General features: G+C 42.9%; 1 protein-coding gene across 7 annotated transcripts in view; it reads right to left on the bottom strand.

Moving 5' to 3' along the window:
• LOC132397426 (F-actin-monooxygenase MICAL2-like) overlaps window positions 1–14,924 on the bottom strand; it is a 301,318-nt gene that overhangs the window by 129,751 nt on the left and 156,643 nt on the right. For 4 of the 7 annotated variants that reach the window (XM_059976204.1, XM_059976205.1, XM_059976206.1 and 1 more), the window contains 3 exons: window positions 10,324–10,510; window positions 8,359–8,453; window positions 3,172–3,256 (listed from right to left, as the gene is read on the bottom strand). In XM_059976204.1, the coding sequence (XP_059832187.1) occupies window positions 3,172–3,256; window positions 8,359–8,453; window positions 10,324–10,510 (367 nt within the window). Of the gene's footprint in view, window positions 1–459; window positions 3,257–8,358; window positions 8,454–10,323; window positions 10,511–11,471; window positions 11,580–14,924 lie in introns of those variants that run through there. The other 3 variants (XM_059976203.1, XM_059976207.1, XM_059976210.1) reach the window with 2 other exon arrangements.

Consider the following 14,924-nt stretch of genomic DNA (forward strand, 5'->3'; position numbering starts at 1 on the left):
CTTGCGCTGGCATCTCGTTCCACACTCTGAGTGTGGACATCTGTGGTCTCATGGAAATAGTGTGGGAAAGAGTCTTCAGGATATTGCCCGAGTGCATTTCTGAAGTCACACACAGGTCTCCATTGTACCACTCGGAATTCTCTCTCCTCTCTTTGATGAAAAAGCTCAGCAGGTCAGGCAGCATCTACGGTGGGGGAAAACAGTCGACATTTTGGGTCAAGAACCTTCTTCAGGGCTCAGCTGGGACCTTCCTTTACCACTTAATCAAATATCAAGTCACAACAGAACCTCAGCAACATCTTCCCCAAGGGGTTACATTGAAGAACAGCAAGGATTGTCCCAGATCTCCACAAGGTGCCGGGCGTACAGTGGGTTTGCAATCAGGCGCTCACTCACGGCTTTGGGAGAAGAATTCGCGGGAGAACACCTTCAGGAAAAGAAAGATAAAGGACCAGCAAGTACTTTACAAAGCGTCTACTTTAATTTAATCTTTGCTTACAGATTTAGGAATCATAAATAATGACATATACAATCATGTGCACGATACAGCACTTTGTGAGAATTTGGAAAATAATACAATTTCTGGGGAAAAAAGGCTTCTTAAACATTTTCCTTATTTATATTCTACTAATGAAATAGGAACCCTTCTGTTAAACCTTTGTCAGATGGGTTGGGATTCAAATATCCTTTGGTTTTCATCCTTTAAAGATAAGTGGACTCTGCAATAGAAGATACAGGAGAGTATAGAGTGTGCAGGCGGAGTGTGAGCGGGTTTGATTTATAAATCACAAAGTGCACTTGTCGTTCATGCATAATTGGGTTGATTTGCCTCATTCATTGGCTAGCAGATGAAGCAAGTCTTTCAGTCCTGTTAGTACACAGCCCTACAGCTGTTAAACCTCCTGATTAAATCCATTAAAACAATCAAACACACTCCTGTGGTTTGCTCCAGAAATCTTACGCAGAGAGGAGTTACACCAGTCTTCTCACTTTGATCAGCTTGGAGGAAACTAGGTCTGGGGAAACACACTGGGAGACGGACAGGGCCTGAAATTCCTCCCCCAGGTCGCTGGAAAGGGACTCAAAATTGTCCATACAGACAAAAAGAGGAATTTCACATAAAACCGTCACACAGAGTGATTCCATCTCCTTCCTCTCTGAGTTAAATTTATAGAGAAATCCACAGAAATCTCTGACATAAAAGGTCAAACTCTTATTTATTTATTTTTTACAGATTCAGATTGTCTAACAATTTATATTTTCAGCTTTTTAAATATATAAAAGGAAATTTTCTTCAGTTTTAGTGAATTTAAATAATAGAACTGCAGAAATAAAAATCACAGGTCTTGCATCTTGCTAATATGTCATGATTCACCAAATAAGGGGACGCTCAGCTTTGTCTGTTGTAAAATTTTGGAAGGATATCAGAAAAGGATGGGTTTAGCTCCATTCATGGAGGCTGTGACCAGCTTGTGCACTAGTAAGCAGTGTAAATTGGCAGTTTATTGGAAAATAAATCATTCTAAAAACTATTATTTGGTGCTTGTTGGTTAAAGCCACAGTTAGTATGGAGCAGGTTAGAGCGCAGGGAAGAGGGCTGCATTACTCAACATGCAGAGTTCAGTGACAGAACATGCCTGTTAAGGCACAACCAAAGCGAGCGACAACAGAGGCAGACTGCAGGCAGTGGGAGAAGGCAGAGTAGGAGAGGGGAAAGTGAGATTACCAAATTAAATGCAATGTCATGAAAAACAGGAGGGCACTGTTAACAGAGCAACACTTGTCTTATGATTACAGGGTTTTTAAAGATGGGGCTACAGCGACTCCAGTCAGTGCAACACTCCAGATCTTTTGCCAAGATTGAGATATTGGTTGATCGCTTGGGAACGCCATGGGACATCAACATCCCTCTGCCTCCCCAACCACCGCAGGAGCTCTCCCAGCCTCACAATGCAATGGGATCAAGTCAGGGCTGCCAGCTGACAGAGCTCTTGACACAGAAACATCTGCGCAAACTGAAACATGGATCGAGTTTCCTAATAGAAGACTCTGCATAAAATAACTTGCAGTAACACATTTAAAACAATTGCACAGTCAGTAAAAAACATCCCCGGCCTCTGGTGCAAGGGGACATCATGACATTCACTTCAAAGAAAGCTACAAATATTAAAATCATTCACAACAATCTGGCTGCTTAGCAATATTGTGGAGCTCTCTAATATTGTGGAGTTCCATCTCCCACTGTAAACAGAGTTAAAACTCAGCATCTGTTGGGGATGGGGAGGGGGGGTGCAGCAGAGGCTCTAAACTAGCCTAGCTGTGTAGGCCAGAAGCCTGCAGTGTAAGTCAGTGAACAACAATAGCAGATAGTTTCTCTAATGCCTGGGCTGATAAATCACTCCAACTGTAGCCAGCTATGGCAGACTTTCTTCCCTCGTAACTGGCAATAAATGCCACAGGAACGCCAGGCAGTGTCCGTTCTTTCCATTGGGCTAAGCTAACGAGCGGTGAGGACGTTTGGACTCATCGCCATTTTCAGAATCTACATCTCGTGCCATGGTTCAAACAAAAATAATCTAAACTTTCCCTGCTTTTTCTAAAAATGACCTCTGTATAAAAATGTAAACAGTTTAAAGCATAACATTATAAATTTAAATTTGTTTAAAAAGAAGTTTTTTTTTGGTAACATGGTTATCACAAACATCACTGCCGTGGTTGTAAACCATATTGCATAAACCCTTCTCTGTACCTGATCGGCTGTTATCAATTGTCCAAAATAGTGATTTTTTAAAAAATTTTAAATAAATAGCTTTCAGTTTGATTGCCGTTTGCCTCATGGCACGCTGTGATGCCTCTGCCGCTAACTGCAGGCACATCAGTGCATTTTATACCCAAGGGCATTGTAAACCCATTCGATCAGACGCTCGGGGGACGAGCCTCCTTCCTGGCACATATGTAGCAGGATCTCCAGCTGAACTGAAAGCAGAGGAACAGTCAGACTCAGCAGCTCGTACAGGTAGCCATAGTTGTAGGCGTTGTCCTGCAAGTGGGAGCGGGCTGCATGCAGAATGCCCTGCATCCAGTTAGACAGGCGCCTGGGCGCACCTAACAGCACCCCGGAGAGCCGCAGAGGCCAGCTGAGGATTCTCCGAGACAGCGAGCTCATGGTACCTGGGGGTGTGACGGCAGCAGTGCTGTCAGTGCAGAGGCTCCCTGACGCCTCGCCCTCCGGATTAGCCAAAGGCGCGGCTTCGCCCTGGAAAACAAAGCAAAGGAGGTGACAGGTGAACGTAGAGTAACCGTGACTACACCTTAATGCCTCACCGCTTGTAACACTGTGCCAGCGCGTGATATTGCTTATCCAATGCACCAGTGTGACGCTTAAACACTGTCAATGTATACTGTGTATATTACCTATATACCGTGTCAACATGACAAAACTTGTACACTGTGTGACAACAGTTTTACAATGTCAATGTGTGGTGTGCTCCTGCCCAAGATGGCCATTCAGGTGTCTAGGCAGTGGGTGGTCGAGAGCTTTGCCCAAGCTAACTGCCTGCCAGTTTTCCAGGATTATGTCCATGCCCAGGTATGCAGTATCAAAGGGGACAGTGGAGAAATTCTGGGAACGGTGTCCTGCGCAGGCCTTGAATGTTTTGTGGATAAAGTAATCGTATTTTAATTTGAAATTGTGAATAGTTTTGTGAACTCTTGATTATTGCATGTTCTTTTGTTCATGAATAAATCTCTACAGGATATATAAATAAACTGTGTGACAACACTTGTGACACTGTTAGTGATATTGTACTCTTGTGTGTGTGACAACAATCACTCTTCATCGCAGAACTTACTCACAGTGACAGTCAATGTGGTTGTACTGTCCCAGCGTGTGACAACAGTCATACTCCATCACGGAACTTACTGACAGTGACAGTCAATGCGGTTGTACTGTCCCAGCGTGTGACAACAGTCATACTCCATCACGGAACTTACTGACAGTGACAGTGTCACAAATCATACCGTCAGTCAGAGTTTATAACATTGCTAAATTTACAATATCTCGTTCTCTCTCTACCCTAACTGGTCAGCTTTAGTTTTGGAACTTGCCCACCACCACCCAACCCTTAACCCAGCCATCTCTTCCCATGAGATGACCCAGGCAAGAATGAAATATCCATATTTTCCATACTTCCTTATGACAAAGGAGGATTTTTAGCTCATATATTGTTGTGCTGTGAACCCCAAAGTTAAACAACACTGACATCGGGTTCTTGAACCCAAATGCAGAACAACAATCCTACCGGCAGTATGACTGTGATTCATCAACCTGATCAATTTGGATTATTATTTGTGTAAATTATGTATAATTTATTGTGAATAATGTATGAAACTGTAAAATTCATTGTCACGGACGGCTGTAGAGGTCACAGGGTACATTTAAAGTGGAGGTTGATAGATTCTTGATTAATCAGGGTGTGATAGGTTACAGGGAGAAGGCAGGAGAATGGGGATGAAAAGGAAATGGATCAACCATGATCAAAAGGTGGAGGAGAATCGATGGGCTGAATGGACTAATTTGTTCCAATGTCTAAATAATTTTATTTAAATTATCTGTAATTTATGTCTTATTTAAATTTAGAAAAGATCCGCTGCTCAGTCTTAAATTGCAAACAATCTTTTTATGATATCTGCGGACCTTTCCTAAATTATTTTTCCAATTTATAAAGTTTACCAGTGCACAGACTTTTATGTATATTTCTATCTTTCCTTAAGCGAATATGTTTTTTTTTCTAATTATCCATTATCATCCATCAGCTTTTTTCTTTGGTAGTTGGTAGGGGGTTGACTTTTTTTCTATATAAAAAATTTCTTTTATGATGTATGACTTATCTTTAAATTTTTGATTATGGAGTGATATACCTTTATGTGTTATGCTATAACATTTTGATCAATTTTGTTACAATATATGAATGTACACAAGTTATGTTGAGATGTATCTATGTGTTGCACTCTGTAAATCGTTTTTTTTCTTCTGAATAAAAATATTGTAAAAAGAAATTATCTGTAATTTATGTTAACTTGTCTATGCAACATGAAAAATCATTGCAGACACAATGCAACTGGCCTTTTCCAAAAGCTCCCTCCTGCTGGAAAGCATTATAAAGCAATTAAAACAAAAACCATACCTTCTTAAGTTTCTTCCTCCAGACAGTTAATCTGATCAACCATTCTAGTTAGCCCCACCACCCCCTCCATCTATTACCCCCGTCACTGCACTGTAAACACTTTAAACCTCTTTTTATAATGCTGTTTACATTGTAAATACACCCAGTGGCCACTTTATTAAGTCAACATGCTCATTAATGCAATATCTAATCAGCCACTCAAGTGGCAGCAACACAATACATAAAAGCATGTGGACATGGTCAAGAGGTTCAGTTGTTCAGGCCGAACATCAGAATGGGGAAGAAATGTGCTCTAAGTGACTTTAACCGTGGAATGATTGTTGGTGCCAGATGCGGTGGTTTGGGTATCTCAGAAACTGCAGATCTCCTGGGATTTTCACACACAACAATCTCTAGAGTTTACTGAGAATGGTGTGAGAAACAACAAGAACAAAACATCCAGAGAACAGCAGCTTTGTAGGTGAAATCGCCTTGTTAGTGAGAGAGGTCAGAGGAGAACGGGAGAACTGTCCAAGCTGACAGGAAGGCGAAAGTAACTCAAATAACCACATAGTACAGAAGAGCAGCTCTGAACGTACAGAACATCAAACCTTGAAGTGGCTGGACTACATCAGCAGATGACCATGAACAAACACTCAGTGGCAACTTTATCAGTTACAGGAGGTTCCTAAATGAAGTGGCCACCCAGCACACACGCTGGTGTTTATGTGTATATCTACATTCTACTCCATACCTGTGCTTTAACTTTATTCTTATAACTGTTGTTTTCTGTTGCATCTTATGTCCAGACCAACACACCACAGCAAATTCCTAATCCATGTCAATGTATATGGTGAATAATTTTAATCCTTGATGTTAAACACGTTTGTAATGTAATGCACTGCTGCTGCGAAAAGTTCATTTTCAGGACCTTAATATCATGTCTATAACAATAAACTTGAAATTGAATTTGAGGTTAATATCTCCAGCAGTTCCCCTCTACAAATGGGACATAGAAAAGTACAGAACAGAATATTCTGCCAAACTTTTAACCAACTCCACCATTAATCTGACTCTTCCCTCCTGTACAACTCATAACCCTCCATATTTCTTACATCCCTGTGCTCGTCTACGGATCTCTTAAATGTCCGCAATGTATCAGCCTCGACCACCATGTTTTATAAAGACAAACAGATTTGTTTTACCTGTCACATGTACATCAAAACATACAGTGAAATATGTCATTTGCATTATAATCAAATATGGTCCAAGGATGTTCTGGGGCAGCCTCCAAATGTACCACGCTTCTGGTGCCAACATAACATGTCTACAACTTACTAATGCCAACCCGTGCACCTTTGGACTGTGGGAGGGAACCAGAGCACTTGGAAGAACCCACAGTCACAGGGGTGGGAATTGAACCCAAGTCGCAGGTACTGTAGAGCATTAGGGCCAGTCACTACGCTACCAGGATCAACACTGATTTAAGAGTAATTCAGCCAAGTGTCCTGTCTGTCCGTATCATTGTGTGGTACGAAAGCTGCAAGACATCAGACCGCAGACTCTACAGAGGACAATAAAAACCGCCAAGAGGATAACTGGCATCTCCCCCCTGCCCCCATTTCTGACATTTATCAGGAGCACTGCAGACAAAGGACCCCAAAGCATTGCAGAGGATCCCTACGCGCACCCCCCCCCCATCCCATAATCTCTTTAACCGACTACCGTCAGGAAGGAGGAACAGGAGAATCAGGACTCAGACTGCCTTCTTCCTTCTGGCTGTGAGACTAACATGTACACTGCCTCTCTGAAGTCTTGTCACCAGGTTAGCAAGTTGCTTATTGTTTTCCTGTGCTGCACAATACAAACATGTTATAGAATTCTATTGTGTTACATGTTTTATTAAATATTTCATTAACAAATTTATGATAATATTTTATTTTGTGTTGTGTGTGATATACTGTGGGCGCAGAGGAACATTGTTTCATTTGTTTGTACAGTCAGTTGACAATAAAATTTAACTCAGGGGTTCCCAACCTGGGGTCCAAGGACACTTCGGTTAATAGAAACATAGAAAACCTACAGCACAATACAGGCCATTTGACCCACAATGCTGTGCTGAACATGTTCTTACTTTAGAAATTACCTAGAGTTACCCATAACCCTTTATTTTTATAACCTCCATGTACCTATCCAGGAGTCTCTTTAAAGACCCTATCGTATCCACCTCCACAGCTGTCGCCAGCAGCCCATTCCACGCCCTCACCACTCTCTGTGTAAAAAACTTACCCCTGACATCTCCTCTGTACCTACTCCCCAGCACCTTAAACCTGTGCCCTCTTGTAGCAACCATTTCAGCCCTGGGAAAAAGCCTCTGATTATCCACATGATCAATGCCTCTCATCATCTTGTACACCTCTATCAGGTCACCTCTCATCCTCCTTCGCTCCAAGGAGAAAAGGCCGAGTTCACTCAAACTATTCTCATAAGTCTTTACTCCCAATCCAGGCAACATCCTTGTAAATCTCCTCTGCACTCTTTCTATAGTTTCCACATCCTTCCTGTAGTGAGTTAACCAGAATAACTGACCAACAACCCAACAAAACCCATCCCTGAACTACAAGACCATCCAGACCAATAAGGACTGCTACTGCTCCCCACTGTACCCTAGGGCCGTTCCAGTTTGGAACCCCTGCCGCCACATGCTACATCCGTCGCTGATAGTAAAACTTTCAAGTCGCTGCTCTTAAACACCGCAATTTAAATTACAACTGCGTGCATGAGGGACTGCATATTTAAAGCCCAGCAGCGGTGGTTGGTGCAGTATGAACAAGACAAGAACTGTGCACAGTACTCCAAGTGGGGTTTGAGGGTCCTATATTGCTGTAACCGATAGCTATATAGGGACAAAGACATGGATAGTCACAGAGTAATATGGCAATGGTGTTGGACTGGACTATTTAATTGTTATTTTCTTTGCAGTTTAGCAATTAATTACCTGCTTGTGTTTTATAACCACATAAATATTTAACTGTTTGCTGTTTCTCCAGTAGTTGCAGTATGTACAGTATATGCAGTTGTTTAGTAAGTTCCTAGTGGTTAATAGCAAAGGTCCTTTAGTTAACTTAGCCTTCAACTTGAGAGGATCACATCCTCTCCGTATGAGGGACAGAGACTGTGATAAACTTCCTACCTTTTTGTGCATCAACGATGAGGAGTGACTCCGCCGTTTTCTCACCTTGTTATTCATTTTGCAGTAGGTAAAGTGAGGTTTGCAGTAAAACTTTCCTGGGGGAAGCAAACATCAGATTGTAAAAATCTAAAACTGAACTGGAGGTATTGGAAATCTGAAACAAAAATTGCTGGAGGTCAGGCAGCATCTGTGGACAAGGAGCAAGAGTTCGAACTGAGAAACCTCAGCTGAGTTAGAAAGACAGACAAGTTAGTTTTCAAGAGCGGAGAAGTTAGAGGAAAGAGATAGAGACATGGAGTGTCACGGAGTAATATGGCAATGGTGTTGGATTGGACTATATAATTGTTATTTTCTTTGCAGCTTAACAATTAATTACCTGCAAGTGTTTTATAACCACTTATAAACATTTAACTGTTTGCTGTTTCTCCGGTAGTCACAGTATGTATATGTTGTTGTTCAGTAAGTCCCTAGTGGATACAGGTCTTTGTATAATTCTACAGAGTTCTAGAAGCTTCTATGGCATTGTGTTATTTGAATGGGGGTATCTGATTGGTTGACACTTATCTACAAATTTGGATGGAATATTTCTTATCTATGGGTAAAAAAAAGAGTTGATATGAGGTGGCACCATTTTTTTGCTTTTCTCACCATTCACTCACTAGTCCCTGCTCTCACCACTGTCCTTTTTTGAGTTTCTTTGTTCTATTAAGGCTTAATAAAACAAAGGTTTTGTGTTTCTTTCTGGATTTCCAAAAGAACCTTGGATTAAAACATTGGAATCCATCAATGGGAACAGGTCTTTTGGCCCAACTGGGCCATGCCAATAAAGAATCCCATTTAAGCTAGTCCCATTTGATCCATGTCTAAACTAGAAGTTCCTAACCTGGGGTCCACGAACCCCTCACTCAATGATATTGGTCCACGTCATGAGAAGAGGTTGGGAACCCCTGCTCTAAACCTTTCCTATTCATTCAAGACTCTGTTTACACTTCCCCCTGCCTCAGTAAAGCAGCCAACATGATCAAAGACCCCCACCCATTCGAGACATCTCTCTTCTCCCCCTCCCAGGCAGAAGATATAAAACCTGAAAACACGTCCCCCCAGACTCAAGAGCAACTTCTATCCCGCTGTTATCAGACTTTTGAACAGTTGCATTGTGCATTAAAAGAGACTCCTGACCTCACAATCTACCTTGCCATGATCCTGCGCCTCATTGTCTGCCTGCTCTGCACTTTCTCTGGAACTGTTGCACTCTATTCTGTATCGTTGACTTTCTTTGTACCACCTCAGTGCACTGATAGAATGAAAGGCTCTGTGTGCCTCAGTACATGCGATCATCATAAAACAACTTGCCAATCTTCACCAGGAGCTGGAGGAACAAGCTGGCACTTGTTGGTTCACAGACTGACCCGGGTGATTGAAGCCAGCCTGAATACCAACACAGATTTAATGTCATAAACACAAGAGATGCTGGAAATCCAGAGCAACACACACAAAATGCTAGATGAACTCAGTGCATAAGGCAGCATCTATAGAGGGGAATAAACAGTCAACGTTTTGGGCTGAGTCCTGATGAAGGGTCTCAGCCTGAAATGTTAGTTGTTTATTCCTCTCTATAGATGCTGCTCGACCTGCTGAATTCATCTAGCATTTTATATGTTGATCACATTGTCAATATTTCTGGCAAGGGTTTAATTTTATTTTCCAATTAATCTTCATTTATTCTTCGCATTTAAAAAATATTTGGTACTATTTTCTGACCTGATACCTGCCTTTGCAGTTATATCCCTGATTTTTTTTCAAACAAACTGGTTAAAACTTAGTCACCATTGTACAACTACGTTGGGCAGGTGCTCGACCATTAATGGAAAACTGAAACGCTGAGAAACAGATCTTCACCTTCGAGTTTTGAGTGTTCACAGCCCGGCCCGCCCCACCTTGGTTGAAGAAATTGGCCCAGGTTACCTTCCTCCACGTTGAACGCATAGGCTCCGAGTCGCAGCGTGGTGGAACAGAAGTCACACTTGAAGCACTCCCGGTGGAAAAACTTCCCGTCTGCGCTCAGCCGCTCCATCACGTAAACCCGCTTCTTGCAGAAGTAGCAGATGTCGCTGCCCCCGAGATTCTGGGGAAATTCTCTCCTCAGGGACCCCTACAAGTCACAAAGAAAGAAACACACACAAAGGTGTTACAAACTATGCTGCAAACTATGTGGCTAACAACGCCTTACCCTCTAAACCACCTCCTCTTGTTTATATTTCAGAATCAGAATCTGCTTCAATACCACTGGCATATATCATGAAATTGGTTGTTTTGTGGCAGCAGTACATATTAATAAAAAATATATAAATTACAGTAAGAAATCAATTTTTAAAAATTTAAACTAAATATGTTGTGTAAGAAGAGCAAAAAAAAAAGGTGAGGTAGTGTTCATTGTCCATTCAGTAATCTGATGGTGGAGGGGAAGAAGCTGTTCCTGGAACATTGAGTGTGTGTCTTCAGGCTCCTGTACCTCCTACCTGATGGCAGAGGGGAAGGAGCTGTTCCTGAATCATTGAGTGTGTGTCTTCAGGCTCCTGTACCTCCTCCCTGATGGGAGCAATGAGAAGAGGGCATCTCCTGGGTGATGGGGGTCCTTAATGATGGCTGCTAACCTTTTGAGGCATCGGGAGGGTAGTGCCCAGGATGGAGCTGGCTGTATCTGACGTTTCCTGCTGCTTTTTCTGATCCTGTACAGTGGCCCCTTCAAACCAGTCGGTGATGCAGCCAGTTAGAATGTTCTTCACTGTACTTCTGTAGAAATTTGCAAATGTCTTTGGTGACATACTAAACCTCCTTAGACTCCTGATGAAATATACTCGCCATCATGTCTTCTTTGCAACTGCATCAACATGTTGAGTCCAGGTTAGATCTTCAGAGATGCTGCCGCCCAGGAACTTTTGTACCTTATAGTAATTGTGTTTGTGTATTGCACTGTAGTGCTGCTACAAAACGACAAATTTCACAACACACGTCGGATTCTGAGCACCGATGGTTAAACACCATGAGGTGAGTCGTCAGTCGGCCCCTGCTTGCGTGCAGTGCTCCGATCTCACTGCAACAGCCTCACTCACCTGCTGAGAAGGGGTCACCACCGCGTTGGGCCTGTGATCAGTCCGATAGAGAGTCACCAGAACCTCAGCCATTTCTCCAATCACTGCCGACACCTTCCCCACCGTCATCTAACCACCGGGTCGGGGGGGGGGGCGGGAGGAGAAAAAAGAGGGCGGGGGGAAAGAGAGAGGGGGAAGGGGAGAAGCTCGAGAGAGAGTTAGAGACAGAGGAAGGAAGAAAGGAGAGAGGAAACAAGAGTGTGGGAAACAAGGGAGGGTGAGGGGTGAGAGGGAAAAGAGAGGGAGAAAGAGGTGGGGGTCCAGAGGGAATAAGCAAAGAGAAAGAAAGGCAAAATGTGAGAAACGTTGAGAGGAAAATGAAGTTTCAAGGAGAGGAGACGGGTGACGTTTAATCAAAACCACACTGAGTATCTGTTGGTGATCTCACTCTCTGTGGGGTGTAGGAACACAGATGGATGGTGTTGTCAGTTTAGTAACAAGCTAGACGGAGGAAGTGGGTAACTGAAGAGTGGGAAATAATGGTGACCCGTCTCACTGAGCAGGAACAAAGCCCAGGAATGAAGGCATCTACAGAAACCGGTGAATACAGCCCAGACCATCCCAGGCAAAGCCCTTTCCACCATTAAGCACACTTACATACAGAGTTGCCACAAGAGACCAGCATCCACCATCAAAGACCCCCACAATCCAGGCCATGCTCTCTTCTCACTACTACCATTGGGCAGGAGATACAGGAGTGTTACACACCCAGCTTCAGGAACAGTTATAACCCTGCAATCATCAGACCCCTGAACTTCACTCACCTTAACACTGAGGTGATTCCACAACCTACAGACTCACTTTTAAGAACACAACTCATGTTCTCAGCATTATTTATTTTCTCATGTATTTTAACACGTCTTCCTTTGCACAGTGGTTGTTTGTTAATCTTTATATATAGTTTTTCATAAATCCTATTGTATTTTTTGTTTTCTTGTAAATGCCTGCAAGAAAATTAATCTCAAAGTGGCACATGGCAACTTTATTAGGTACAGCTGTATACCTATTCATTGATGCAAATATCTAACCAACAAATCATTTGGCAGCAACTCTATGCATAAAAGAATGCAGACATGGTCAAGAGGTTCAGTTGTTGTTCACACCAAACTTCAGAATGGGGAAGAGATGTGATCTAAGTGACTTTGACTGTGAAATCATTGTTGGTGCCAGATGGGGTGGTCTGAGTATCTCAGAAATTGCTGATCCCCTGAGATTTTCACACACAACAGTCTCCAGAGCTTATGGAGAATGGTGCGATAAACAAAAAATATCCAGAGAGCAGCAGTTCTGTGGGTAAAAGTGTCTTGTTAATGAGAGAGGTCAGAGGGGAATGGTCAAACTGGCTCAGGCTGGCAGGAAGCGACAGTAACTCAAATAACCACAAGTTACAACACTGGTGTGCAGAGGAGCATCTCCAAATACACTGCATATCCAACCTTGAAGTGGATGGGCCACAGCAGCAGAAGACCATGAGCAGCCACTTGATTAGATACAGGAGGTAACTAATAGTGCGGCTACTGAGCGTATTAACTTTGACAACAGACTTCTTTTGACTTTGAGTGGTACCTGAGACAGCCATATTCCCTTTGAAGGTTCTTGCAGTGAGATGTATCTCAGAGACTGTTTCCATTCACTGGGCTTCCTAGGGTCCCTGAGCCAACCTGCGCATGCCAGTACTGGCTAGTCTGATCCACCAGAAACATCACCACTGTTCCTCTCCCTGTAGATACTGCCTGACCTGCTATTTCCGGTGTTATATTAGTTGGCTGGTATGGAGGGACCACTGCACGGGATTGGAAAAAGCTTTTTAGAGTTGCAAATTCAGCCAATTCCATCATTGCCACTGGCCTCCCCAGCATCGAGGACACCTTCAAAAGGCCATGCTGCAAAAAGGCGGCACCCATCATTAAGGATGCCCATCACCCAGGACATGCCCCCTTTCTCATTGCTACTATAAAGGAGGAGATACAGGAGCCTGAAGACACGCACTCAATGTTTAAGAAACAGCTTCCTCTCCTCTGCCATCAAATTTCTGAATGAACAATAAACCCATATACACCACCTTACTATTTTCCCCCCTTTTCTTGTTTTCATTTTTAGTCTACCTACTTAGACTAAAAGACATAAAAGCAGAATTAGACCATCGAATCTGTTCCGCCATTTCATCCTGGCAGATCCAATTTCCCTTTTGGCCCCAATCTCTTGCCTTCTCCCGGTATCTCTTCATGCCCTGACCAATCAAGAACCTATCAACCTCTGCCTCAAATAGGCCCAGTGACTTGGCCTCCACAGCCGCCTGTGGCAATGAATTCCACAGATTCACCACTCTCTGGCGAAAGAAATTCCTCTTCATTTCCATTCTAAGAGGATACCCCTCTAATTTGAGGCTGTGTCCTCTGGTCTTAGATACTCGCAGCATAGGAAACATCCTCTTCACATCCACTCTGTCAACACTCGATATGTTTCAATGAGGTCGCCCCTCGTTCTTCTGAATTCAGGCCCAGAGCTATCAAAAGCTCCTCTTATTACAAGCCTTCCAATTCGGGAAACATTTTCACGAACCTCCAAGTGAGGCCTCACCAGTGTTTTATAAAACCTCAGCATTTCATCCTTGCTTTTTCATTCTAGTCACCTTGAAATGAACGCCAGCATTGCATCTGCCTTCCTCACCACTGACTCAATCTTCAAATTAACCTTTTGGGAATTTTCTCTCCATTTAGAAAATTCTGTTTATTTCTTCTACCAAAGAGCATGACCATACACTTCCCGACAGTATGAAGGGTCTAGGCCTGAAACGTCGACTGTTTGCTCTTTTCCATAGAAGCTGCCTGTCCTGCTGAGTTCCTCCTCATTTTGTGTGTGTCACATAGTGTTCCAGCATCTGCAGAGTTTCTCATCTATATTCCATCTGCCATTTTTTTGCCCATTCTTCTAATTTGTCTAAGTCCTTCCGTAGCCTCTCCACTTCCTCAAAACTACCTGCCCTTCCACCTATCTTTGTATCGACCACAAACTTGGCACAAAACTATCAATTCTATCATCCAAATCATTAACCAATATCATAAAAAGAATCGGTCTCAACAGACACCTGTGGAACACCACTAGTCACCGGCAGCCAGTCAGAAAAGGCTCCCTTTATTCCCACTCTTTGCCTCCAGCTAATCAGCCAATGCTTTATTCTTGCTCATATCTTTCCTGTACTACCATAGGCCCTTAACTTGTTTAGCAGCCTTATGTGTGACACCTTGTCAAAGGCCTTCGGAAAATCCAAGTACACAACATTAACCGATTCTCCTTTGTCTATCCTGCTTGTCACTTCTTCAAAGAATTCCAACAGGTTTGTCAGGCAAGATTTTCCCTTGAGGAAACCATGCTGACTACAGCCTATTTTATCATGTGCCTCCAAGTATCCTG

Source organism: Hypanus sabinus, chromosome 7 (genome assembly GCF_030144855.1).
Source record: "Hypanus sabinus isolate sHypSab1 chromosome 7, sHypSab1.hap1, whole genome shotgun sequence".
Taxonomy (NCBI): Eukaryota; Metazoa; Chordata; class Chondrichthyes; order Myliobatiformes; family Dasyatidae; genus Hypanus; species Hypanus sabinus.